Genomic DNA, 22,803 nt, shown 5'->3' on the forward strand with positions numbered 1-22,803 from the left:
TTTTTTATTAAATAAACTAACGTTTTATAATTTTTTTAATAAAACTTAACATAGCAGTCGAAATCGTTTTACAAAAATTCATTCACACTGTTCTATTTAAAACAATTGGCCATGTGCGCTGGATTTAGTTAGAATCAAAATGTAACGGTCACTCAAATGATTAAATAGGAAAATGGCATTAGGGCAGGGAAAGGGGGAAATGAGTGATATATTTGGTTTTGGCAAATTACATTTTTGGTTCGATTTTGATAAGATAACAGAATTTGTTGTGTTAGTTTTTGGGATATGAAAGGTAATAAATAATAAAATAGTAGTCAGAGGTGCATTTTGCAATTGCAGACATCTTTGTCACCTTCTTCTTTCTTCTTCTTATTCTTCCACAGCGAGTGAGTTAGTGAACGAGTGTGTGAATATGAGCAATCCCAAGGAAGAAGAATCATTTTCTAGAGCTGCAAGAGCAGCAGAAGATCTTTACCATCTTCGAGACACTTATTTTCCACCCAACCCCGATGACAGAATCTCAAAGTTGCAACACGAATCCGATCTCGCTCTTAATCTCCTCGATTCCATTCCCCCAGGTCAGTTTCTTTCAAATTCCCACATAAAAACGCTCTCTTTTACCGCTTTTCAACAAAGGGTATTCTTCTCCCATGCTCCTTCAACAACCCGTTTGGTTTATACTTCATGCTCAACCGTTATAACGCGGGAGCTTTGTTTTTTCTTTTCTGGGGTTCTGGTTGAAGATTTGAAATTCTGGTTTTTCATGACTTCTATTTTGCTTTGCTAATAATATGTGAAATGAAATTAGTCTTCCCTCTCTCCCCGTTTGGGGATGATTGCAACCAGTCTTTTAGGTAGACATGGTGAATAGAAGCATTAAGTAGACAAAGTCTACTTAGTAGACAATTGTTTAACACTTTTTTTTTTTTTCTATGGGTCATCAGATGCACAAATTACCTGTACGTTGTGTTAAACCAAACATTTTTCGAAAATAAGTTTGTGTACAAACTTCTGGTACCTTGTAATAGAAGGGTAATATTAAACGGAGGTTGGGAATCAAGAACATTTTTCTTTTATTTTTTAATGTAAAGGACTTGTATTATAATTTAGTGTTGTTTATTGTTTTTCATTTTTATAAGGTATGGTAATGCCATTAGCCTTAGTGATCTTCTATATGAAAGGCTATCACTACCGAAAGAAAGGATACCATCATGGGGATGACATAGTCTTAGGTGAAGAAAGCCCCAGTGTCTAACATATATTCAACTAGTTGAGACTGATCAGCCTCTACTGGCAGGAGGTGTTTCTAAATATCTGTAGTCTGATGCTTTATAACAACAATTTAAGTCATTTCCCTTTAAGTTGGTTTGCTAGGAGGATCATATGATGCCATAAATTTCTGTCTTTTATTGTTGAGTATATAAAAATTATTTACCACTGAATCCCTCTTAAAAATTTTGAACTATAGTTTTCTTTGGTCTCTGTCTTCCTTTGGCTATTGAATTATCTTCTATTTAGTTAGTCCTCCATAGTGGTTCTTTTGTGGGTCTTCTCCTCACATGCCCAAACCATCTAAGGTATATCACTATGCCAATTTTTTTGCAATAGGGGCTACCCACCATTTCCTAATGCTATCTTATTTTTGTTTATCCACGTATCCATTGTGACATTCTTATTTTTGCAATGTAATCTTACTTTCTTGTTGGCTCTTTAAAGCCCAACATTCTATCCCATGTAGCATTACAGGTCTTCTATGCGGTAATTTTTTCCTTTAAGCTTAGAGTGCTACTTTTTACCACATATCACCCATGAAACAGTCCTCCATTTCATCCACCCTGCTTGGATCTCATGGTAGAGGTCACTCTCTGTCCGTCTGATTTTGTAGGATGGGCTGAAGGTACTTAAACCATGCTACTTGTGGTACTCTATGTTTTCAGCAATTACTAGAGTTACTGTGTTGTATCCCTTGATAAATTCCTTACACTTTGTCATACTTGTACTTTGGAAAATCCATTTGTTTCCAGCCAAGCCTGTCTCCAATTTGCATATCTCTAACTTTCCATTTATTTCTTGTCCCAACTCTCCCACTGAGTTTTATCATGGTAGACTTCAAAAGCATGCACCGTGTCACTAACTCTTGAATATGTACCGTGAGCACGCCCCAAGCAAAGATGAAAGGATAAGGACTCAGTAGGTTGTTGGTGCACACTATGGTTATAGGAAACTCTTCTGTATGTTCACCTTTTTCAACTAGTTGAAACTTCACATAGCTTTGAGTGGCTTAAATTGAGCAATCTTGACTTGATGCCTTTCTTTTGTTATATTGTCCATAGAATCTCTCTACGCATTTTTCTCCAAATAAATAAAAAACATTTGTAGGTCTTTTTTGTTCCTCGCATATTTCTCCTTAAATGTTGGTAATGCTGTGATGCTCTATAGTATATGAAAAAATATGCTTGCAGAGAAACTGTTAGAGTGTTCATATTGAATATTTTTCATATTATTTTTCATTTTTCTTTCTGCCCAGACTCACTCACTTAGAAGATAGGATGACATCTTCCACTTTTTTGCTTTAGAACAATGCTTCTGCTTATTTCTGATAAAGTTTGTTAATAAAATTTGTTGCATGTCCCAGAACAAAGAAAATCACCTACACAACGTGCAACATTTGAATATCTTAGGGGGAAGATGTTGGATGTATTTCCTGACTACAGGAAAGAAGCTGAGGATCATCTATCAAAAGCTGTAAGCAAGATTGAATTTTATCTTCTTTGATTTAGTGTCTTTTGTTGATGTTTAAATGATTGTAATCTACTTTTACATGGGCCAGGTCAAGTTAAATCCATCTCTTGCAGATGCTTGGCTATGTTTAGGAAATTGCATTTGGAAAAAAGGAGATTTAACTGCTGCAAAGAACTGCCTCAGTCTTGCATTAGTCAAGGTATCAAGAGTATATTTTGTTGACTTCCACGATTGGTACTACTGTAGCCTTTTTATAATATTTACAATTAGTTGCAGAGCTAGACATTGCATACACCCTAATAATAAGTCACGGGTTTGGAACTTGTTCATTATTATTGAATAAGTTTCCTTCAAATCGTTATGTTTATAAAAGAAAGGAATTCTTATACGAACTTAGCTTGGTTGGATTTTCAAAATTAAAACTTTGCCATTTAAATTTGTTGTACGTAGGATTGTTTTGTGGCTTCTCCTTTAAGTTGTCTTTCTGACTGGCATTGCAGATAGCATTGTTTTACTAACAAGCTTTTGTGTATTTCCTCTGTTTTTTTGTCTTTGTCTCCTTGTTCCCGAGGATGTTATATATTACCTATTCCTCCTATGTATTCTTTCCGCTAATTTGAAATAATTTTTTTCTTATAAGAAATGAAAATAATGAAAGTCAATATTCCCTTCTCCTTTATGAAATGTTGGAACTAAATAGTGAGGCATTTTCCATTTCCAAATACGTGGCAAAAGAAATATTCTTGAATCTGAATATTGATCTATTTCAAGGAATATATTTTATCTCCACTCTATTCCAGTGTGCAAATTATAGTCTGCTTATTTCATTTAATGAACAATATATCCTGTAAATTTTTGTGGGGATAGCAAGCATGTATTCATTTGCCCAGGTAGCAATTGTATACAATTTATAAATATATTTTAAACAGAAATATTAAAGTACATGTTCAGAATTATATAGAAAAACTGAAGAATAAAGTGCTAACAGTGTTACTGATGAAAAATTTGGATCGTGTACTAATGAAGAAGTTCAAAGTTTGAAACTTGAGTGAATTAAAAAACATGATGGAAGATTTTTCTTTTTCCTGTAAATCCAATTCAATATACTTTGAGGCTGTGTAGTATTCTTAACATAGAGTGTGTCAATTTCCAACGTAAGTTCATCCATGTATTACTAGGACATTTTACTAATGCCTGTTAATAAATTAAGGAATGGAACGCACATGTTTCAAAGAGGGTTTCAATTAAGTGAACCTATATCAATTTGTAAGTTTTTAACCATGTTACCCGATTTTAAATTTTCGATATAACTGGAGCTTCAGTGACACTAAACTATGAATACTTTTTTTGTTAGAATGACTTGGATAATGGTTTAGCAACATGCTGAATTGTTTTCTGTGCCCCTTTTTTTAAATGCTTTAAAATCATTTCACACTTGCACTGTGGCTAGCCTGTTCCTTAAGAGTTAAAGCAATGCATCTCTTTGAAATTATGGTAATTTCTTAACGTGATAGTTTGGTTCTTGTTTTCCTGGTATTAGATATGCATCTGTAGTTGATGTGCTTATCGGGAAAGACTATTATTTTTTAATACAAATAAGGGAAATTTACTGGAGGCCAATAGGCCATAACCGTTTTTGCCCAATTCTCATTTTTAATTTGCTGTAGTTCAGATTCCATCTAGAGACATCATGAATGACAATTGGTATCTGTTGTCTCTGCAGGGTCCTAACAAAAATATTCTTTGTCAACTATCGATGCTTAAAAGAAAAATGTCTCAAGGTAAGGGATCCGTTTACATTTCTATTCTTTTTGAAGATCATTTTTCCTTTTTACAAACTCCTAATTTGTTTAGTCATTGTAACTTGATTTTTCGCACTTGTGTATATAAAATGAAAGAGCTCAATTTGGACTTTTAACTCTTTTAGTCAGTACCTTATCCCCACCTGGGATTTAAGAATGCTCGCTAAATTTACACCAGTGGTAGAACATTGACTTCTCTACTTATTTGTAGTGGTTGTCATTTTATTTAATCTACTTGCAGAAGAACCCCCATTTTAACTTGGGAATTTTTTTTATGGTTAAGAAACAGTAGCTATAAGTTTTGTTTATAAGCAACTTCTGTAAGAATTCATTTGCCCCAATGGTATTCCCAAGTTGCTTGAATTTAAGAACATAAGCAACTTCATTGGAGTTGTTCTATGTTGCGTATTTCAACAAAAAACAATAGTCAGAAACAAACCTATTGTGTATTATGAAGCTCTAAAAGTTTGGTATACATGCTTGGATACATATACATGAAAATTTGGGGATGACAATGCAATGGTAGAGGAAAAGTGCGGCAGGTACGAATGAAGGAAATAGGGGAATGTGCAGAGAGAAAGGGGATTGTAATTTGTAAAGGAGCTATGTATAATAGTTATATAGTCATGTGTTTAACCTTTTCATTTCTTTTATTTCTTGTCAATGAATATCATAGGGGCCTTCCTGTATTTTTGTGGATAAAAACAAGAATGGTAAATGTTGGGATCCAATCGATCTCTTGAATTTGAAGTATGAGATTATTTCGTGTGGTTTATGGGGCTTTGGATTCTGCAGCTACTACAGTTGGCGTTTATTGTGTGATTGTCCAATGCTTCTGATAAACTGGTGTCGAAACTTAAACTCCACCTTGCCTCTCAGCTGCAAATGAGCAACGTGGGAGGTGACACTAACACATTGCAATGTTTGCTGGGGTCCAGGGCTAGTGCACAAACAGCCTGCATTGGTCCTGAGGCTACAAAATGTGGTGGATGTTTAGAATCATTGCAAGATTTATAGGACTTGTGTCCCACATTGGAACATATGATTATATTGTTTGCCTTATATGGCTTCGGCCTTTCCAACTACGAATGACTAGTTTCTGTAGTATGGTTCTAGATTTATTAATAGAAAACTGTCTAACACTGAGATTTATTATTGTGCTTTCTATGAACTCAGGTGTGGAGAATCAAGCAGAATTGGTTGAGGAAAGCATTCAACATGCCAAGGAAGCAATCACTTTAGATGTCAAGGATGGGAACTCTTGGTGTAAGCTTTCAAATAAGCTATTACCATGACTTATTTAAAAAAAAAAAAAAAAAACTCTGATTACTGAAAACTATTTGGTCTACTCCTCAGTAGATTTATCTGTAAACATACAGTCAGCTCTAGTTATGATGAATTGGTGATTGCTGTAAAGTTGCTAGTGATTAGGCTGTAAGTTATTTACGGAGTAAACCCTTCATTTTTAATTGATGAAAATAAACTACACTGTAAACAGTGGAGCAGTGTGCAAATTAGATACCCACGGTTTCTCTCTAACACTGTTTCTTTAAATGAAAAGAGATAATTGAAATTGAATATTAGAGTTGAGATATGCTCAGATTCTATTATATGGCAGATTTTAAAAATACAATTTGTATTTATTATAGATTGCAAAAAGGGTTGGATCCAATAGGCTAGGTGGCTTAACCCACCCCGCCTAATCTGGTGAGCTATATTTTTTTTTAAATGTAGATATTATTAAGTGTTTAGGCTTTGGGTTCCTAAGATACTATCAGTGGTGTCGTTAAGAAGTGTTTATAACTTAATAGAATACATGTGGGAAATCGAGCAACTTTAAATTTTCACTATCTCTCTTTTTTTGGTCCAAATCTTGTTTGTTCTGACTTAAGATGCAATCTCTGATCTTTTAATATCATCTATTCTGCTTGGCAGATAATCTTGGAAATGCTTGCCTTACAAGTTTTTTTGTCACCGGAGCTTGGGATCATACCAAACTTTTACATTCTTTAAAAGCATATCAAAATGCTGTGAGTATGAAGAGGGAAGATTTATAATGTGCATATGATAGAAATTTATAATGTGCATACGGTAGAAATATATCTTACTTTTTTGGTCACTTTTGCTATACTCATTTCTACTTGGAGATCATTATTGTATTTAATATTTATTGGTGAGTAGTATTATCATTTACAAGTTGGAATCGAAGACCTAATGTTTGGTTAATATGTACCAGGAGAAAGATGAAAGAATGAAGTCCAATCCAGATTTATATTTTAATAGTGCTACAGTACGTTGAATCTTTGATCCTTATTCTGTGTTTCATTGTATTCAAGTACTCATTAAAGAGGAGTTTGACGTTGAATACGCCAGCTTACTTTTCTCCTGTATTTTTACTGTCTATCAGTTCCACCTTAATACAAAAAAGTAATATTTAGATCCCAGTTATATAATAGCGACAGTGGCTGATACATTTACTGGGCATAAATAGTGCATTGAGTAGTGCTTTTTCCTGTTTGTCTTAATTTCTTACAGGTTAACAAATATCTTGAGAACTACCAGAGGGCCCTTAGTGGATTTGAGGCTGCTGCTTTAAAGGATCCAGGTCTGAATGCTGCAGAGGAGGTTCAGAAGATAGTCAGTTTACTTGACAAGGTGGACAATCTTTTGAAGGTAATGAAATGGAAATTTTCCTTTGGCTATGTAGTGGTAATTTAAGCTAGTAATTTGTTGAAGCATTATTCATAGGTTTTTTCTGTGGCTTGATATTCATGCATGGAGGATTCTTTTCATGATAAAAGCTGGTAACTTCAAGAAACATTAAAGTCCATTCTACTCCTCTCCCCACATACCAGCAATTTTTCTAACGGGTTGTAGTCAACATCTTAGAAGCTGCTCTGGTTTATAAATAGTTTTATTATGCACAGGGACATGTAAGAGCTAAGCGAATGACATCTTTGGCTTCCTCATTGGTTGCTGTTGATTGTAAGCACTTTTCTGTGATCTGGGCTTTAGTTTGTGGTCCATCTTTGATTCTACTGAGCCTGTGCTTGTAATAAACCTTTAGTTCTCTTCACTATACTAACTACTGACTTGATTCATGCCTACTTCTTGGTGCAAGTGAAATCGCCATACCGAAGAGTTACCATTGACCTTTTATCAGAGGGTCCAAATAGAGCTCTTGCAGTAGAGGGGAAAGTTTTTTTCTTTATTAGGACTGAAGGTGTTGCTCCCCTGTAAGTCTTCTACTCCTGAGGTTAATATAACTGTGAATATTTGTCATTCACTGTAATGTTTTAAAATTTATTTTGCTACAAATAAAAATATTAGAAAAGGTAAAATAAGATGAAGGTTTACAAATCATTTTATGATACCATGGGGGCAAAGAGGGAAACTTTCACTAGACCCTACTTGGAAAACGGGTTGATTATTTGAGTCACTCTGTTTTATAAGATAACTTCCATTCACAGGGAAATATAAGATTCCCACCCTTATTTATACATGGGACTACGAAAAAGTAAAGTATGTGTAATATAGATTCCTGGGAATGAGTCAGCTGGAGAATAATTTCTTATAATTTGCACCAAACATAAGACTGTTACATTCCCATATTCGCATTCCTGCTAACAATTTTCCTTCTTGTCATTGCACAGATACTATTTGCTTTGTGATTCAAATCATTCCTGCTTTGTTGTCTCGATTTATGGTGTACGTACTGATGTGGTAAGAACTATTGCTGAACTTTTATTTCGATTTCTCCTATTTTCTTTTTCTGATGAAGTAGAAATTAATTTTTCTACCATATATTTCAAGGGTGGCAACCAGTTGCATGCTTCCTTCTTTCTCATGATCATTTGCAATGAAGTCTGCACCTTTACTAGTTCTGATATAGATTTCATCCAATTATTGATTATTGTTTTATTCTTCCTCTCTTCTCTATTTAAGTGAGTGCTTATTTACTGAATAATAGTTTGGTCTAGTTGATTTTTTTTCTTTCCTAATGCCATGCTTCATCAATTGATTAGTTATGTTAGAGTTAATTGATCCCTTATCATCCAGATTAAAGAAGGAGATCAACTAACAATGCTTGATCCTTATTTTCGTGATGTTGATTTGTCGTGGAATGAGAAGGTACGTTTTCTTCAAAGATGTCTTTGTAATATAGAACAATGCATTCTGATTAAGGATTTACCTTGTTTTTATGTATATTTTACAATAGCGTTACCAGTTCAAGTCTATACGCCTGGATTTCTACGAACAAGTACTTGTAAATGGAAAAGCTTTGACTCCTCAACAAGCTGTTCGTACGTCAATATATGCTCAACATAAACCCTGAAAAGGCCACTACAGAAATTATTTGAGTTCTACTTGTCTTCTGGTTGTTGGTGTTGGATGCTATATTCATTGAGTAAATAGATTGGTTGGTTGGTACATTTATACATGTGAATTCTGGTGCCTCACAATCTGATAATAGGAAAAGAAGAAACTTGAGAGGAAAGTGTTATATTTGGCTTTCTATTTTGTCCATCAAGCTTTTTACATCTGCTGAATATGATAGCTTGAAGATTCTTCTGTTTGTTTTCGATGCTTTTAACAGAAACTTTATGTACAAATCTTGTTTGTTGTTGTATCAAAGTCCATCTTGCAAATGCTTCATCTTTTTTTTTTTTTAATTTCTTTATCTTTGCAAGAAAAATGAAGGGGATTTAGAAACTCACAACTTCTTATCAGAACAATCTTGCTTGCGATAATTAGCATACTGAACGAGTAATAGTTTCACATTCTTTAGCAAGAGTTTATAACTTATTTGTACTGTTTTTTTCTGAAAAAACATTTTAAGTGTAAAACATTCTTTTTTGGTACTCTTGTACTCTTTCATTAAGGAAGAATACGTGAAATGAAAGAATAAAGACATTAGTTGAATGAATATATATAGGAGTTTGAGTATGTTCATGTTAGAAATGGCAATTTCGCAGTTCTAAAACATTCTCCTCTGCCACCATTTTCATTAACAATTTGACTAAGATGTTACAGCATTAGTTGAATGAATTTATTAAGCTTCATCAGGTTATTGGAAAACAACAAAATTTAATCACTCTGAAGGAACCATAACAAAGCTATAATTACGAGTTGCAACCTATTTTCATTTCATGCTACAAAGTGAACAAAATTCAAAAATGAGTGGAATAAACATATACTTACAGCTGAAAAAGTCTCGTAATCACTAATGTTACAACAAAAGTATAAGTTAGTATGTTTTCTATTACTTTACATGTTATAACTAATTATTATCTTATTCTAAAAAAAGGATTATCTTAAAATTGATGTTAAGAAAATCTATCTATATCTATTTATCTATTTAAACTTGAATATTATTGCTATTTAATTTGATGACTTTTTCTGATTATTCTATTTATCATTTGAAACAAAATTGTTTTCAGTGAAAAAGTTTTCATTAAATTTTCTTTTTTTATGTTTTGAAATAGAAATTAATTTTGATTTTATGTGAATAATTATTTCTTAGAAGTAAGATATATAAATAACTGTGAAAGAGGATTTTTTTTTTTTTGGCCAATCTTTGGATAAATTTCTGGATAATCCTTATTACATAATCATATATATATATATATATATATATATATATATATATATATATAAAAACTTCCACAAAATACTTAAATTTAATATTTCTTTTAATATATTATGTGGCCAGATCTGTGTTAGAAAATGGAAGTTCGACATTTTCTTTGTCAGCATCGAAATTTTTTTTATAATTTGTTTCTTCCCTTTACCCTCTTGAAGCTCCGGTGCTGCTTCCTCCCTCCAAGCTTTCTCTGAGTTACGTACCAAGGTTCTGGTTGGTTTCTACAATTAATGAATTGGTTTTGTGCGAAGCTTTTCTTGTGAAATTGTTCTGGATTTATTTGCCTGAATTATATTCATTGCTATGCAGAAGATTTAGTCTCGCAAATATTGTTATCCCATTCCATCTGAGGTAGGTTACAATACATACGTTTGAGGCTAATTTACCAGCTGGCATGCGTACCTCGCTCTATCTATCCATAAATTGTTAGAGTTAAGACATGGAATAAAAATAAAACCAATTTATAGAATATATAAGTTTGTGTAAATGTGTATCTCCCTTTATCTATCATAAAATGTTAGAGTTCTCACAAACTAAAAATGAAAATTTTTTTAGTATATAAGTAGATATAAACTTCATTTTGTAATCTGTACGACTGATTTTAAAAATTGAAATCTAACTTTTTAAAATGATATTACACTCTTCAGCTAAAGTTTATCATGACAAATTGGGATGAAAGAAAGGAAAAACATGTAGGAAGGATTTAACATAAGCATGATCAACATACAGGGCACAGAAAAGGTAATATTTTTCTTTGATTTGACCTTTTATATTTGATTCTGCTTAATTCATAACTTATTTATTTGTACTGTAGTTCTGGACTATTACACAACAATGACCATTAAATTAGATGATATTATGGATCAAAGGCTTGCTCAACTGGACAATGCAAAACAAAAGTTTGATAAAATGAATAAAGTTTCAGTTCCTAAGATCCAAAAGATACCTGTTTTGTTGCGACAAAACGAAAGGTTTGCTATGTACTGTTCACCAAAGATGATATCATTTGGTCCCATCCATCACAACAAAGAAGATCTAAAGCAAGCAGAGGATTATAAGCTTCTATGGACATCAAAATTTGTTGCGGAACACAGTGAAAAACAGGTTACAGATCAAGCAATTGCTAAAGCTTTGCTAGAACGGATAGAAGATAATATTGAAGAACTGAAGAACCAATTTTCTGAGGATTTATTATTGGGAGAAATGTATGATGACAAATACCTTGCTTGGATGCTGTTTGTGGATGGATGTTCTTTGCTCTATTTCATGGAATATGTTGACATAAATCATCCAGAAGCATTAAACATTAAGCTTGACCAACTAACACATATGTGGAGAGATTCATGTTTGTTGGAGAATCAACTTCCAAGGAGATTGCTTGAGATGCTGAGTAAAACAGAAGGAACAGACTTGGAATATTTATATTACAATCATCTTAGCTGGTGTACATCCAAAAGGGAGGGTTCTGTAAGATTCTCAGTTCAAAATCCTAAACCAATTCATATACTAGATTTTTGTCGCTCATATTTTCTGTCACCCCAAAAGTTTGTCAACCATGACAAAAATAATCAAATAGAGATAAATGAAATCTCAAATCAACAAAATGATGATGATGATGATTATGATGATTATGATGATGAACACAGTATTGATGCTGATATGGTTAGATGGCATACTTGTAAGAACATACGAGATCTAAAAATAGCAGGGATTCGAATGCTGCCAAATTTATCATGTGAAAATCCTTTTGCATGGAATAACATTCATTTCACCTCTAAGTGGTTCAGTGGGGAATTGAGACTCCCAATGTTTGTGTTCACTAATTTCACACCATGTCTGTTTCGAAACCTCGTAGCATATGAGATGTGTCCTGATGTTTGTTACAAATATGAATGTTGCTCATTCTTTTCCTTTATGGATTCACTTATTGACACTGCTGAAGATGTGAAGGAGCTCAGAATAAGTGGAGTGTTTCAAAATTTGCTTGGAAGTGACGAAGACTTGGCCAATCTTTTCAATGAATTGGGTTATGATTTACCAACTAAAGTATTCTGTGAGAACGTCTTCATCTCAACTAATGTTGTGGCTTTCAGCAAGAAATATATAGTCGTTAAGCAGCAAATTGAAAAACACTGCGCAAATAAATGGAAGACATGGTTGGCTGAAGGTTACAATACTCATTTTGATACTCCTTGGACTATGGTTGCCTTTTTAGCTGCATTACTAGCATTGAGTCTCACTTTCATCCAAACCTGGTTCAGTATTCCTATATGATTGATGACAATGCAAAAGAAGGAGTATTCTTTTATGAATGTGTTGGTGTTTGTTATTTCATTAAGGTATTTGTGTTAACTTGCAAATTTGATATTTAATTTAAAATAGTCTTTCTTTTTTAACCATTCTATGCACAGATAAATAACATTAAATCAACTCAATTTTGCTAATACAGTATATAATAAACCAATTTTAATATTATATATAATCAATATAGATATATAGATATATTTTATAAGTTAATTAATTTACATACAAGTTAAAAATTATAAAATTATAAAACTTAATTACATAAAAGAATTTTTACAATTAGTTTATACATATTCAATTTTCAATTATGTGTAATTTATTTTGCTTTTTTTTTAATTTTTCCCTAAAATTCTTTATGAAAAAATTATCCAAATTTTATCACAATACTATATCATATTAAATATTAAATGGTATATATTTAGTCAACAAACTATATTAGTAATTCATTCATACTTTCAAAGAATGTCCTTAGAACTAGATTACAATAACTATATATAATCTGAATTCATCTTCGAAACACTAAAGTATTCCATCAATATTAACTGAAGTCAAGAAAATTTTGTTCCTCAGCATCGATGCTGAAGTCAAAGAAGCAATGAACATACAAGAGGTCCCAAGAACAATGAACAAATTAGGGGTCAAGTGGGCACGACAGGAGTACTAATGCTTTATATTTTCTCTTCAGATTGAACTTAAAAAGGTGGGAGAATCCCCCTAGTAAAGTACAAGTAAACAAACTATACACAAGGTTGTATCTGCTTAATTATGCACAATCCAATGATGATGCAAAACAACACAGGACATAAAAACACAACATAATATTCACGCTATGCAAAGGCTTCAAACAAAGGACTGAATCTCATTTATTTAATGGATGACATCAGAAAAAGAATATTAACTTTATCCTACAAGATGTACGGATAAACACTATTGCTGCTTATAGTAGCCACTTTGGTGAGGTGGAGGATATGGAGAGGGAATAGTATAAGGAGGTCGTGGCACAGAGCCAGGTTGCTGTGCTTGTGTATTATAGTACGGACCACGCCATCCTGGATATGCTGGCTGGCCATACTCATGGTTTCCCGGTGGTGGCTGCTGGTGAACCTGATGGGGTGGGTATGGAGCAGTTGATGATGGTGGAATGTGGTATGGAGGTGGAGGCTGATGATGGTGTGCAGGAGCACCATATGGGGAAGGTGCATGATGGCCATAGGGAGCAACTGGTGGCTGCTCAACTGGCTGATAATAAGGTGCTTGTGGACGAGGATCTGTTTGTGGACTGGCTCTTTGATTTTGGCTTCCAACTGATGGGTAGTTGCTGTTAAAAGAAGCACCTGAGTTTTTGTCCTGGAAACTCAGTCCAGCCACTTGTCTCTGAACATCTTCAATCATTTCCCTGCACTGAATGTTCCTTGTCATTACAAAGTCGTTGCTCTGCTGCTTTACGTTTGTGATTGCATCCTATCAAACAAAGAAATTGCGTATTATTGCATGACGATATTCAATTTATGTCAACTAAAATTATTTTTAATGGTACAAATTTAGTTTAACTGATATCCATTAGATTTTATACGACGCATGCCGAAGTTATTTCTCATATCAGCATTAGTCAACATCTTCTTGACCAGTTTGGAGAGGATTACTTTTCAATTGATGTTAACATGAATTTGTTCACTAATCTGAATAGGAGTGTTTTTTATTATTTACATTGTTAGGATTATCTTGATTATGTTTATTGTTGTAGATCATTATTATTTGTCACTCAGTATTAGTTAAGGTTTTCTCCAAAGGCCATTTTATTACATATATGAGCAAGATTTTTTTTGTTGACATTTTGTCGTGATAGTTTTTTATGAAAAACCTATTTGGACACCGTTGTTCATAAATAACACCCATTTGACACCTGTTTTTCTCAATAAAATATTATATTATAAATATTAATTTATTTTAGTGTCAAATGGAAATATTGGTATCAAAAGTATCAATGCTCATTTTTTTATCATTCTTTTTATTGATGACACATAATGTTATTATTTATCAATAATTTGTTAAGAAACTTTCAGTAACATTAAATAATTTTTTTTTTTACCAATTACTGTTAAAAAGAATTTTTCAACCAACATTGACTAGAAAGTAGACAAAAAATAATCTCAACCACCATTATCATAAAAATAATCTTGGACTAATGTCATCTTAAATAATTGTAGTCGACATCAACTAAACAATCTCGATCAACATCAATCTAGAAAAAGCTTTGCTAAAGTGAGGAAAAAAATATCATAAAATGTCAGTTAAGAATATCTTAACGAACTTTAACCAAAAATTAACATCAATCAAGATTGACAAAAAAACATCAACAATACTGATATTTTTGAAATATTAATAATTATTCAACACTTAAATATTTTTTTGCATTTGGTGATAATTGAAAAATTTTATCAAAAAATAAAATTAAAACATAATAAATTAAATTATCTTATCCAAACAAAATATTTGAAAAATAAAATAATGAAATCGATTCAAATGCAACATATTTAACTGTCTTAAAAATTATAAAATTCCGTATCCAAAAGCAAAATTAAAGATTTATGGAACAGAATAAAAACCATATATAGTTGATAAGTTCTTACCTGCAGGGTAACATAGAATTTTAACCCTTCATTGATGTTGTCCTTTATCTCTCGAAATTTTGCTATGGCGGCTTCAATCTGCTTGTAGGCTTTTTCACGTGAAGCTGAAATAAATTTAAGAAACCATCAGAACATAATCTCTTATGCAGTAAAGGTGCACTCAAATTGGAGCATTGTGTACAAAAAAGACAAAACTGAGCTTAATGAACAGTAACAGTTGAGAAAACTTCCGTTCACTGGTTAGTCATAAAATTTTACGTACAGTAATAAACATAGACTGAAAACAGACATGACAGCCTTGTCAACATGATGCCAAGGTACAAAAACCAGATTCAATCAAGAAAACAACCAAACGGAGCCTACCTTTGTAATCTTCAAGATTGAAGATAACAGAGAACTCATCATTTTGAGCCTGTGAACAAGGGCAAGCAATCATCAGAATCACATCCTTAAAGTTTATCACTTCGTCTATTAGAACAAACACAATCACCAAGAAAAGAATATCCAACAACCAATACTCTACAGTGAATAGGTATAATGGTAGATAAAATCTGTCACTTTTGCCTTCACGGCAAGGTCCGCCCTCTCAAGAAGCATGAAAAATTAAAAAGGTAGTTTTATTCGCTGCTAAAGTAGTCTCAGGAACTAGTTATAGTGGTAATCAAGAATATAAAGTATAGTCCCCCTGAATAGCCACTGCATGGGAAAAGAAAGTCCAAAAAACTGAACAAATAGTGGGGAACATTTCTTTTCTTAAATGCTCTTTAGATGAGTTTCGGGCATACAGTACCTGGATCTGTAGCAACAGTTGCTCTTGAGCCTCAATATTTTGAGCTATTTCATCACAAATATGGTCATATTTTGCTAGCTCCTTCTTGAAGAGATCATCATAAGAACCAGTGGAAGTCATCAACTTTGGTAATATATCATCCTGAAAGATATTTATACAAATATAATCAAAATAGTGTAATGCATTCATGAATGGTAAGCTACACAAGAGGAAACATTCCTAACAATTCTTCACATCCACAACATTAGAAACTAAGTGAAGAAAACAAATCCAAACCACTAAATCATCTAGCACAATAAGTTAAGAAAACACAAGTTCAAAACAGAAAAATCCTATATACTTCTCTTTATCATTCTTTTTTTTTTCTTTTTTATCGACAAATATTAGTTGTTAGTATTTTGCTAATGGGGGTATTGAACTCACAACCTCTCTCACCCTCCCTTCCAAACCCACCAAACCAACCTTATAACTCTTGGAGGAGTTGAACCTATAACCTCACCCTCCCTTCCAACTTTTACCACCACCTTATATGTTTATCATTCTTAATTAAGGGTCAGCATTTTTTTCATGTTACACATGGGGAATCGTGAAATGGAGCGGAATCTCACATTAACCATAGATGTAAAAAAATCCATAGTTGAATTACTTAGTATGAGAAGAAAGAAATAATTTATGGATGAAGAATCCTGTATCCAAGAATAAAAGCCTGGGATAAAAGCCTAAAGCAACTCATGAAGTTACAATAAAAAATGGAACCAAAATATAAACACACTGGACTAGTGTCTCCCCAAGTCAGGGATGTGCTTGCTTGATTTTGCGCAGTTCACATTGCAGTAGATAGAATAAGTTGAATTAATCTAGACCGAGTGATTCACATCGAAGATACAAATATCTCAACCATTGATAAGAAAATCAAGGGATATGATTTGTTATGCATGAGTATTTAATATCAACCCGGAGTTATCTCATGAAGTTGAGATTCATTAATTTTCTCCCTTATTTGAGATTCACTTTAGAGAGCCAAACCTGATTAGTTTAATATACTTTTGTATGTTACAAAAGCATAATCCCCCTAACATCCAAGAAAACATACTGGACCAAGGACATTTATTGTTGAATTCAGAATGCGGAGGGAGAAGCACACATTATATGCAAGCAACAGGTGTAATACTACTTCAATGTCATTAAATGTCATGAAAAAACCAATTTGTTAAGAATAAACACTGCATAAAATTTCACGGAAAGCAAAAAGCATATCTCCCGCTTTTAGATAATAAGACAGGAATTTAGTCTCTACAGGAAGAACTCAAAAACGTAATTAAGTGAATCTGGCTTATCAGGCATACCTTTCTTTTCATATCTTTAAGCATATCTTCAAGACCGGCCCTTTGAGCTCCAAGAGTTTCTAGTTGCCTCTGCATTAGTTAACACAATTGCAACAAGAATCAATCATACACAGCAAATGGAATACTGTAATTTCATTTAGCATTACATCCTGCGAAACAATTAAAATATTTACCACAACAATCTGAATGTACATTAAAATGCCTTCTATTGCTAGTTCTAACTAAACAATACTCATTCAAATTCACTTCTCAAACATTGGATTTCTTAACTTTAATAAGCACTCCTCACTAAGAGTATAGCCACAAAGAAACCATCCAGCACTCAGTTCATTGGTAAATTTTATAATCACGACATATAGGGAGTGGAATATGAAAGGCTATAACTAAAAAAGGTGTGAAATGAAAGGATCACTTGTATGATATGAAATTAATCATAAAGTACTGATTAAAATTTTAAAATTTCACTAAGATCTCACTAAGTTACATACATGATATTTAACTTGTATCTAAAATTTCCCATCCGCTATCCAGTATCAACTATCCTATTATAGCAATGTAGGGTTGGCCACTGAGATTGATAACTACGGTATAACATGAAAGAACAGCTGCATCAATTTGGATGCAAGAAAATGTCATAGATTTTATTTCTGAGAAGTCAGAAATCGTAATAGAACAATAACAAGACCAAAACCAGCGTACCAAACTTTGCTTGAGAGACCCCACAATAGCATCTTCATTTTGATCAAAAGACATAATAGGCCTTGCCAAGCTTGGAAGTGCGGATTCAATCTGCTTAAAAAACAGAGATTCAATAACTTAACAATGTTTTCTGATGACATGACAAGCAGATAACCAATTACAAATAGTACAACAATTTACCGGACGGGCATCAAGGATTGACATGAGTGCTGAATGTTCTCTAACTGATCGCTCTATCCTACCATCACTTTCAGCAGCCTGCTTCAAGTTACCTGCAAACCTGTTGAGCCTATCCTGCAAGTTTTTAGTCAAGGTGCTTGACTGGGGCCTGGTCCATTTCGTGCCAAATTGACTTCTAAATTGAGAATCTTCTCTTGCTTCCTTCTGCAACAATTCCTCAGTCTGGACCAGCAACTCTTGATTCACCCTCCTTAGGTCCTTAAGTTGCTGCAACTCTGCTTCCAAACCAGCAGGGCCCCCACTGATCTGCACAGCTTCCACATCTTCTTTGAGACTTGTTGGAAGAGTAAAATTTCCTTCCAAAGCAAGAATGGAATCCGGCAGCTCCATTTCCTTAAGCCTAACTCGGGTTAGCTCACTAGCTTGCTGCAACTTTTCAGCCTGTGTTCTTATAACATCGTCTACCATTTCAGTATACCGTGAGAGGGCCTTTGCACTGTTGTCCGGAACAAGACTTGCAAACAGCTTTTCTTTGCTTGCATCCAGAACCTCATTCATTGCCATGGGCTTCACCATAGAAAATGATGGAATGGGGGGTAACGAACTAGGGGAAGGAATTCTCATGAGATAAACCCTATCATTCTCCTTGACAGCTCTTTCAAGGTTCCGGTTAATATTGGCCTCTAACTTGCCAATTGCATCAAGAATTTGCACCGCTGCACCCTTAGAGCTCTTCTTCGCCTCAGTCAACACACTAACAGCACTCCGTAGCCGTGCAATCTCCTCTGCTATTTCCTCTTTATCATGCAGCTCCAATCCATACCTATAACAAGCTTCTGCATAGAACAGTGCAGCCTTTAACTGTACATGAACTATCCAGGACTTTTCAAAATGCTGGCTCAAAGGTGCAACATTCAGTGCAGCTAAAGCTTCCTCGTAATATATCCCAACCTACAGGTATAACATATCAACTACAAGTCAGCTCTCGTTCAAAAAACAAAAACAACTGTCACAATATCAGCAAATCAATGATCAGAGCAATCAAACAATCAGCGTTTGGAAAAAAAAAGTATCATATTCATGATTCATAGTTAAAATTATACTTGCCAAAAAGTCCTAAAGCGTGAAACAAACTTAAAAAACCACAGTGAGCTTCTACCATTCATGACCTGGCCTGAAATGACAGGTGATCATGCCAGTTCAATGAGTGTGCCCTCTAAAACCATAATATTTGGCCTATAATAAACACCAGCAAATTCTCAACCAAATGATCCACAAAAATCAGTGATCAAACATGTTAAACAATTAACAGCATTAGCATAAAAAATGTACCCACAACTTATCCATATTAAAATTGTTCATGCTAAAGAGTGTGCACTTGCTAGAGTCCTAAAACTTGATACGAACTGAAGAAGCTCCAGTGAGCTTCTACAATACGCAAAGGACTGTTCAATGAGCATGCCCTGTAAAATTCATTATACTGGAACCAAGGGATTATATGTCTAACCATCCTCGACCAGACAGTTCACAACAAATACGTACTCAAAGTTGTCAAATAATTAGCAGCATTTGCATAAAACATGTCATATTGACAATTCATAGTTAAAATTGTTCATAATAGAAAACAGGAGAGTCCCAAAGCTTGATACGAACTAAAAAATAAATAAAAAATCATGACGTGGCAGTATGAAAGGATTGATCACACCTATTCTACGAGAGCCCTCGCAGAAATCATTATATTGGACCCAAGGATCAGAGGCCCACTAGAGAAATGACCGAAAACCAAACATACTAGACCAATTTGGAATATCATTGAATTTAGTTGAAATAACATAGTTTTTGGTTGTTTGATCAAGGTAAATTCATTGGAACTCTTAATTATGTCAGATAGTTTCTTCTAACTGTCTAAACAGTTACAAATTAAGACTTAAGACCGTCCTAATACCCGTTCGCCACACTTAAACTAAACCAACAATTAGGATAAGCAAAGCACAGATATAATGGCTTCTATAAATACATAGTACATCTTGCCCATGGATAAAGATAAACCAATTCGTTAATAAGCAAACACGAGAGCAAACATACAACACCGACTCGAAATTGTAGCCAAGCATGGCCTATTGGATGATCTAGAGTCCTTCAAGCATCACAATTGAAAGAATGATTATAAGTGAAAACCTAAAACTGATTAGCAACGGACCTGTCTGGAGATCTTGGCACAGACACCGGGAGTGCTCCCTTTAGCAATGGTGTTCTCGAAGACGCACTCTTGCGCCTGCGCGAGCATGAGCTTCTCCAGCATCCCAGCACACTCAACGGACAAATCAACAGTGGTGGAATTCCCAACGGATGCCTTCATAGAGGCGTTGTCACGGAGGAAGGCAAAGGAACCAGCAGCAGCAATGAAGGCATGCGAGGCCTGGCGGCGGCCGTCAACGGTGTTCCGATCGTAGGAACATCCAATCTGACTGTAAACAGCGCCCAAATTGAAGAGCACGGCGGCCTTCTCGAGGTGGATGTTCTGCTGCGAGGCCTTCTGCTTTGGCTTGAAGGCATCGAACCATACAAAGGTGAGGGCGTTGACGTGGTCAGGGTCGGAGGAGATTGGGAAGCGCGTCTCGACAAGGCAAAGAGATTTGAAGTAGGTTTGGAGGACATCGCGGCGCGCCGGCAGGGACGGATCGAGGTGACGTTCGATTTCGTAGCGAAGTTGCTTTAGGGTTTGTAGATCGTCTTCGACGTTCTGCGCTTCGCGCTCGGAGTAGTGATACGCCACGTAATTGCGGAGGGGGCGATACATATCAACGGTATTGGTCTTCTTCTCGAAGATCGCGAGCACGATGTTAGCGGAGGACGACGGCGACGCGGCCATGGGTCGGGAAGAAGATTCGAGAAAGTTTGGATTGATTACAGTCTCCGCTCTGCTTTGCTTAAGCTAATAAGCTAACAACTACCTCTTCCTCTCTGGGAGGTGGATGAGTGATACTATGACCAATCAATTGCATGCCCCGTGAGAGGGTTTAGAATTTCGGAACGCGGAGAAATCAGAAAGTACTTTTTTCAAAGATATTAAAAATCGGGATTAATTCTTAACGATTAAGGTTGTGCAGAAAAATGGAATTTCTTGTTTATTTCCTTGACTTTCTCTGACCGGCATTCCAACTTCAACCTTTGACACGTTGTTCTTCGAAAATATTTATAGGGCAACTTTAGAAACAAACATATATTTCTACTTTAAATGTAAATATATATATATATATAATAAATATATCTCTACTTTAAATATGATGTCATGCAAATACATTTTTCAAACCATTAATTATAAAAATAAATAATTACTAGAAAGTAATATACATTTAAACGGTATGATATGTATAGGGGAGAAAGAGAGGATACACTTCTTTTATTTATTTATAAAGAAATACACTTTTTTTTAATGTTATCCTGTTAAGTGTTAATTTTTAAATTTAAATAATTATTCATAAATAAGAAAAATTAGTTTTATCATTAGTAACTGTTTTTCTAATTTAAATATATCTTTATTATATATTCTTTATTATATGCAATTTTAACCAAATGACATATCTAGACTAGACACTGAATATGAATTACCAAATAGATGTTGGAAAACTCTCAACTTCATTAAATCATTTTCAGAATTTGCAACAAATAATGTACTATGCAATGATTTTGTTAGTACATTTAGACAACTTTCTAAAAAAAACAAATGTTCATCGCATAATTAAATAACAGTTATTCTATTGTTATTGAAGACACAAAATCAGTTAGAACTATGAAAATAGATTATGAATCTGGTTCGACCCACCATAAATTTGTGAATTCAATAGATTGGTTCACTGACTCACTTAATTACAAAAAATACAATTTTTTTCATCCCAAAAAATATAAACTAAATTTTAATTGTGATTACAATCTAAATAAACTTCAATACAATTTAAATACAAACTAAAATCACAATAATATTATGTTTGTATTTTCCAACCAATATGTTGGCTAAACAAAAAACCCAACTCAACCCAAATAAAAAGAAATTGTGCAACCCTTTATTTCTGGATGGGTTTGTGAGCTAACTCGGCTCTCCACTAGTCCAACCGAGGTGAGTTGGGTCAAAAGTTAACTAATATTAAAATTTGTAAAAAAAAAAATTCAACCCAACCCAATTCAAATAAGCAGTGGATCAGATTGGCCTACAAGTTCCAATCCACTTTAACCACTGGCGGAACTAGGACGTGACAAGGGGAGCCACGGCTCCCCCATTTTTTTTTTTTTGAATTTTTTTTATATATATTTATATATTTTTTAAAATTATATTATATATTATTTATATTAAAATTATATTATGGAAAATTATAATAAAAGATAAAATAAAAAATTTTAATAGAGACATTAATTTATAAAAGAGATTAGGATTTTTTGTTGACTGTAAGATCTTTCCATCATGTAAATTATCATGAAAGTCTGTGAAGAGAGATAAATACAAAGGTTGGGAAATAGAGGTTGGAAACACATAGATTGTGATTCATGTATACATCTTGCATGATCTATCACAAATCAAGGTTAGTATCTTATTATGATTTATGTATGTTAGTTTATGATTCTTTTTAGAATATTTATTCCAAATTAAGTTTATCCTAAATTAATATAA

The 22,803-nt window shown here is 33.8% G+C and overlaps 3 protein-coding genes across 9 annotated transcripts; 2 read left to right on the forward strand and 1 right to left on the reverse strand.

The window, feature by feature from the left end:
* Window positions 1-305: 305 nt before the first annotated feature.
* On the forward strand, window positions 306-9,174 carry LOC114190063 (tetratricopeptide repeat protein 5-like). The gene is made up of 13 exons (XM_028078828.1): window positions 306-578; window positions 2,636-2,745; window positions 2,831-2,941; window positions 4,466-4,523; window positions 5,721-5,810; window positions 6,480-6,574; window positions 6,781-6,834; window positions 7,080-7,217; window positions 7,472-7,529; window positions 7,666-7,780; window positions 8,198-8,267; window positions 8,604-8,675; window positions 8,764-9,174. Exons 1-13 carry the CDS (start codon window positions 413-415, stop codon window positions 8,878-8,880), a joined length of 1,254 nt encoding a protein of 417 aa, XP_027934629.1. The 5' UTR covers window positions 306-412; the 3' UTR covers window positions 8,881-9,174.
* Window positions 9,175-10,242: 1,068 nt separating this feature from the next.
* Window positions 10,243-12,540, forward strand: LOC114190281 (UPF0481 protein At3g47200-like). 7 transcript variants are annotated; one of them, XM_028079102.1, is made up of 4 exons: window positions 10,244-10,401; window positions 10,498-10,539; window positions 10,836-10,929; window positions 11,003-12,540. In XM_028079102.1, the coding sequence occupies exon 4, from the start codon at window positions 11,023-11,025 to the stop codon at window positions 12,460-12,462; it is 1,440 nt and encodes a 479-aa protein (XP_027934903.1). In that variant the 5' UTR covers window positions 10,244-10,401; window positions 10,498-10,539; window positions 10,836-10,929; window positions 11,003-11,022; the 3' UTR covers window positions 12,463-12,540. The 7 variants fall into 7 exon arrangements, with proteins under 7 accessions (XP_027934907.1, XP_027934905.1, XP_027934908.1 ...); XM_028079101.1 differs by having other exon boundaries at window positions 10,244-10,395; XM_028079103.1 differs by having other exon boundaries at window positions 10,244-10,382.
* Window positions 12,541-13,146: 606 nt separating this feature from the next.
* On the reverse strand, window positions 13,147-21,295 carry LOC114190577 (vacuolar-sorting protein BRO1). The gene is made up of 8 exons (XM_028079522.1): window positions 20,338-21,295; window positions 18,138-19,088; window positions 17,958-18,047; window positions 17,259-17,327; window positions 15,913-16,053; window positions 15,486-15,534; window positions 15,123-15,226; window positions 13,147-13,953 (listed from the first exon to the last, which is right to left on the reverse strand). The coding sequence occupies exons 1-8, from the start codon at window positions 21,007-21,009 to the stop codon at window positions 13,420-13,422; spliced, it is 2,610 nt and encodes an 869-aa protein (XP_027935323.1). The 5' UTR covers window positions 21,010-21,295; the 3' UTR covers window positions 13,147-13,419.
* Between the last annotated feature and the right edge of the window lie 1,508 nt (window positions 21,296-22,803).

Source organism: Vigna unguiculata, chromosome 7 (genome assembly GCF_004118075.2).
Source record: "Vigna unguiculata cultivar IT97K-499-35 chromosome 7, ASM411807v1, whole genome shotgun sequence".
NCBI lineage: Eukaryota > Viridiplantae > Streptophyta > Magnoliopsida > Fabales > Fabaceae > Vigna > Vigna unguiculata.

Bases quoted from the DNA above. Each gene is read 5' to 3' on its own strand.
- LOC114190577 (XM_028079522.1), bottom strand. From the start codon at position 21,009: ATGGCCGCGTCGCCGTCGTCCTCCGCTAACATCGTGCTCGCGATCTTC. The intron at 18,048-18,137 runs GTAAATTGTTGT...TTTTTTAAGCAG, and splicing joins CAATCCTTGATGCCCGTCCG to ATTGAATCCGCACTTCCAAG. The intron at 15,227-15,485 runs GTAGGCTCCGTT...AATTTATTTCAG, and splicing joins CAATCTTGAAGATTACAAAG to CTTCACGTGAAAAAGCCTAC.
- LOC114190063 (XM_028078828.1), top strand. From the start codon at position 413: ATGAGCAATCCCAAGGAAGAAGAATCATTTTCTAGAGCTGCAAGAGCA. The intron at 5,811-6,479 runs GTAAGCTTTCAA...TCTGCTTGGCAG, and splicing joins CAAGGATGGGAACTCTTGGT to ATAATCTTGGAAATGCTTGC. The intron at 6,575-6,780 runs GTGAGTATGAAG...AATATGTACCAG, and splicing joins TAAAAGCATATCAAAATGCT to GAGAAAGATGAAAGAATGAA.
- LOC114190281 (XM_028079106.1), top strand. From the start codon at position 11,023: ATGACCATTAAATTAGATGATATTATGGATCAAAGGCTTGCTCAACTG.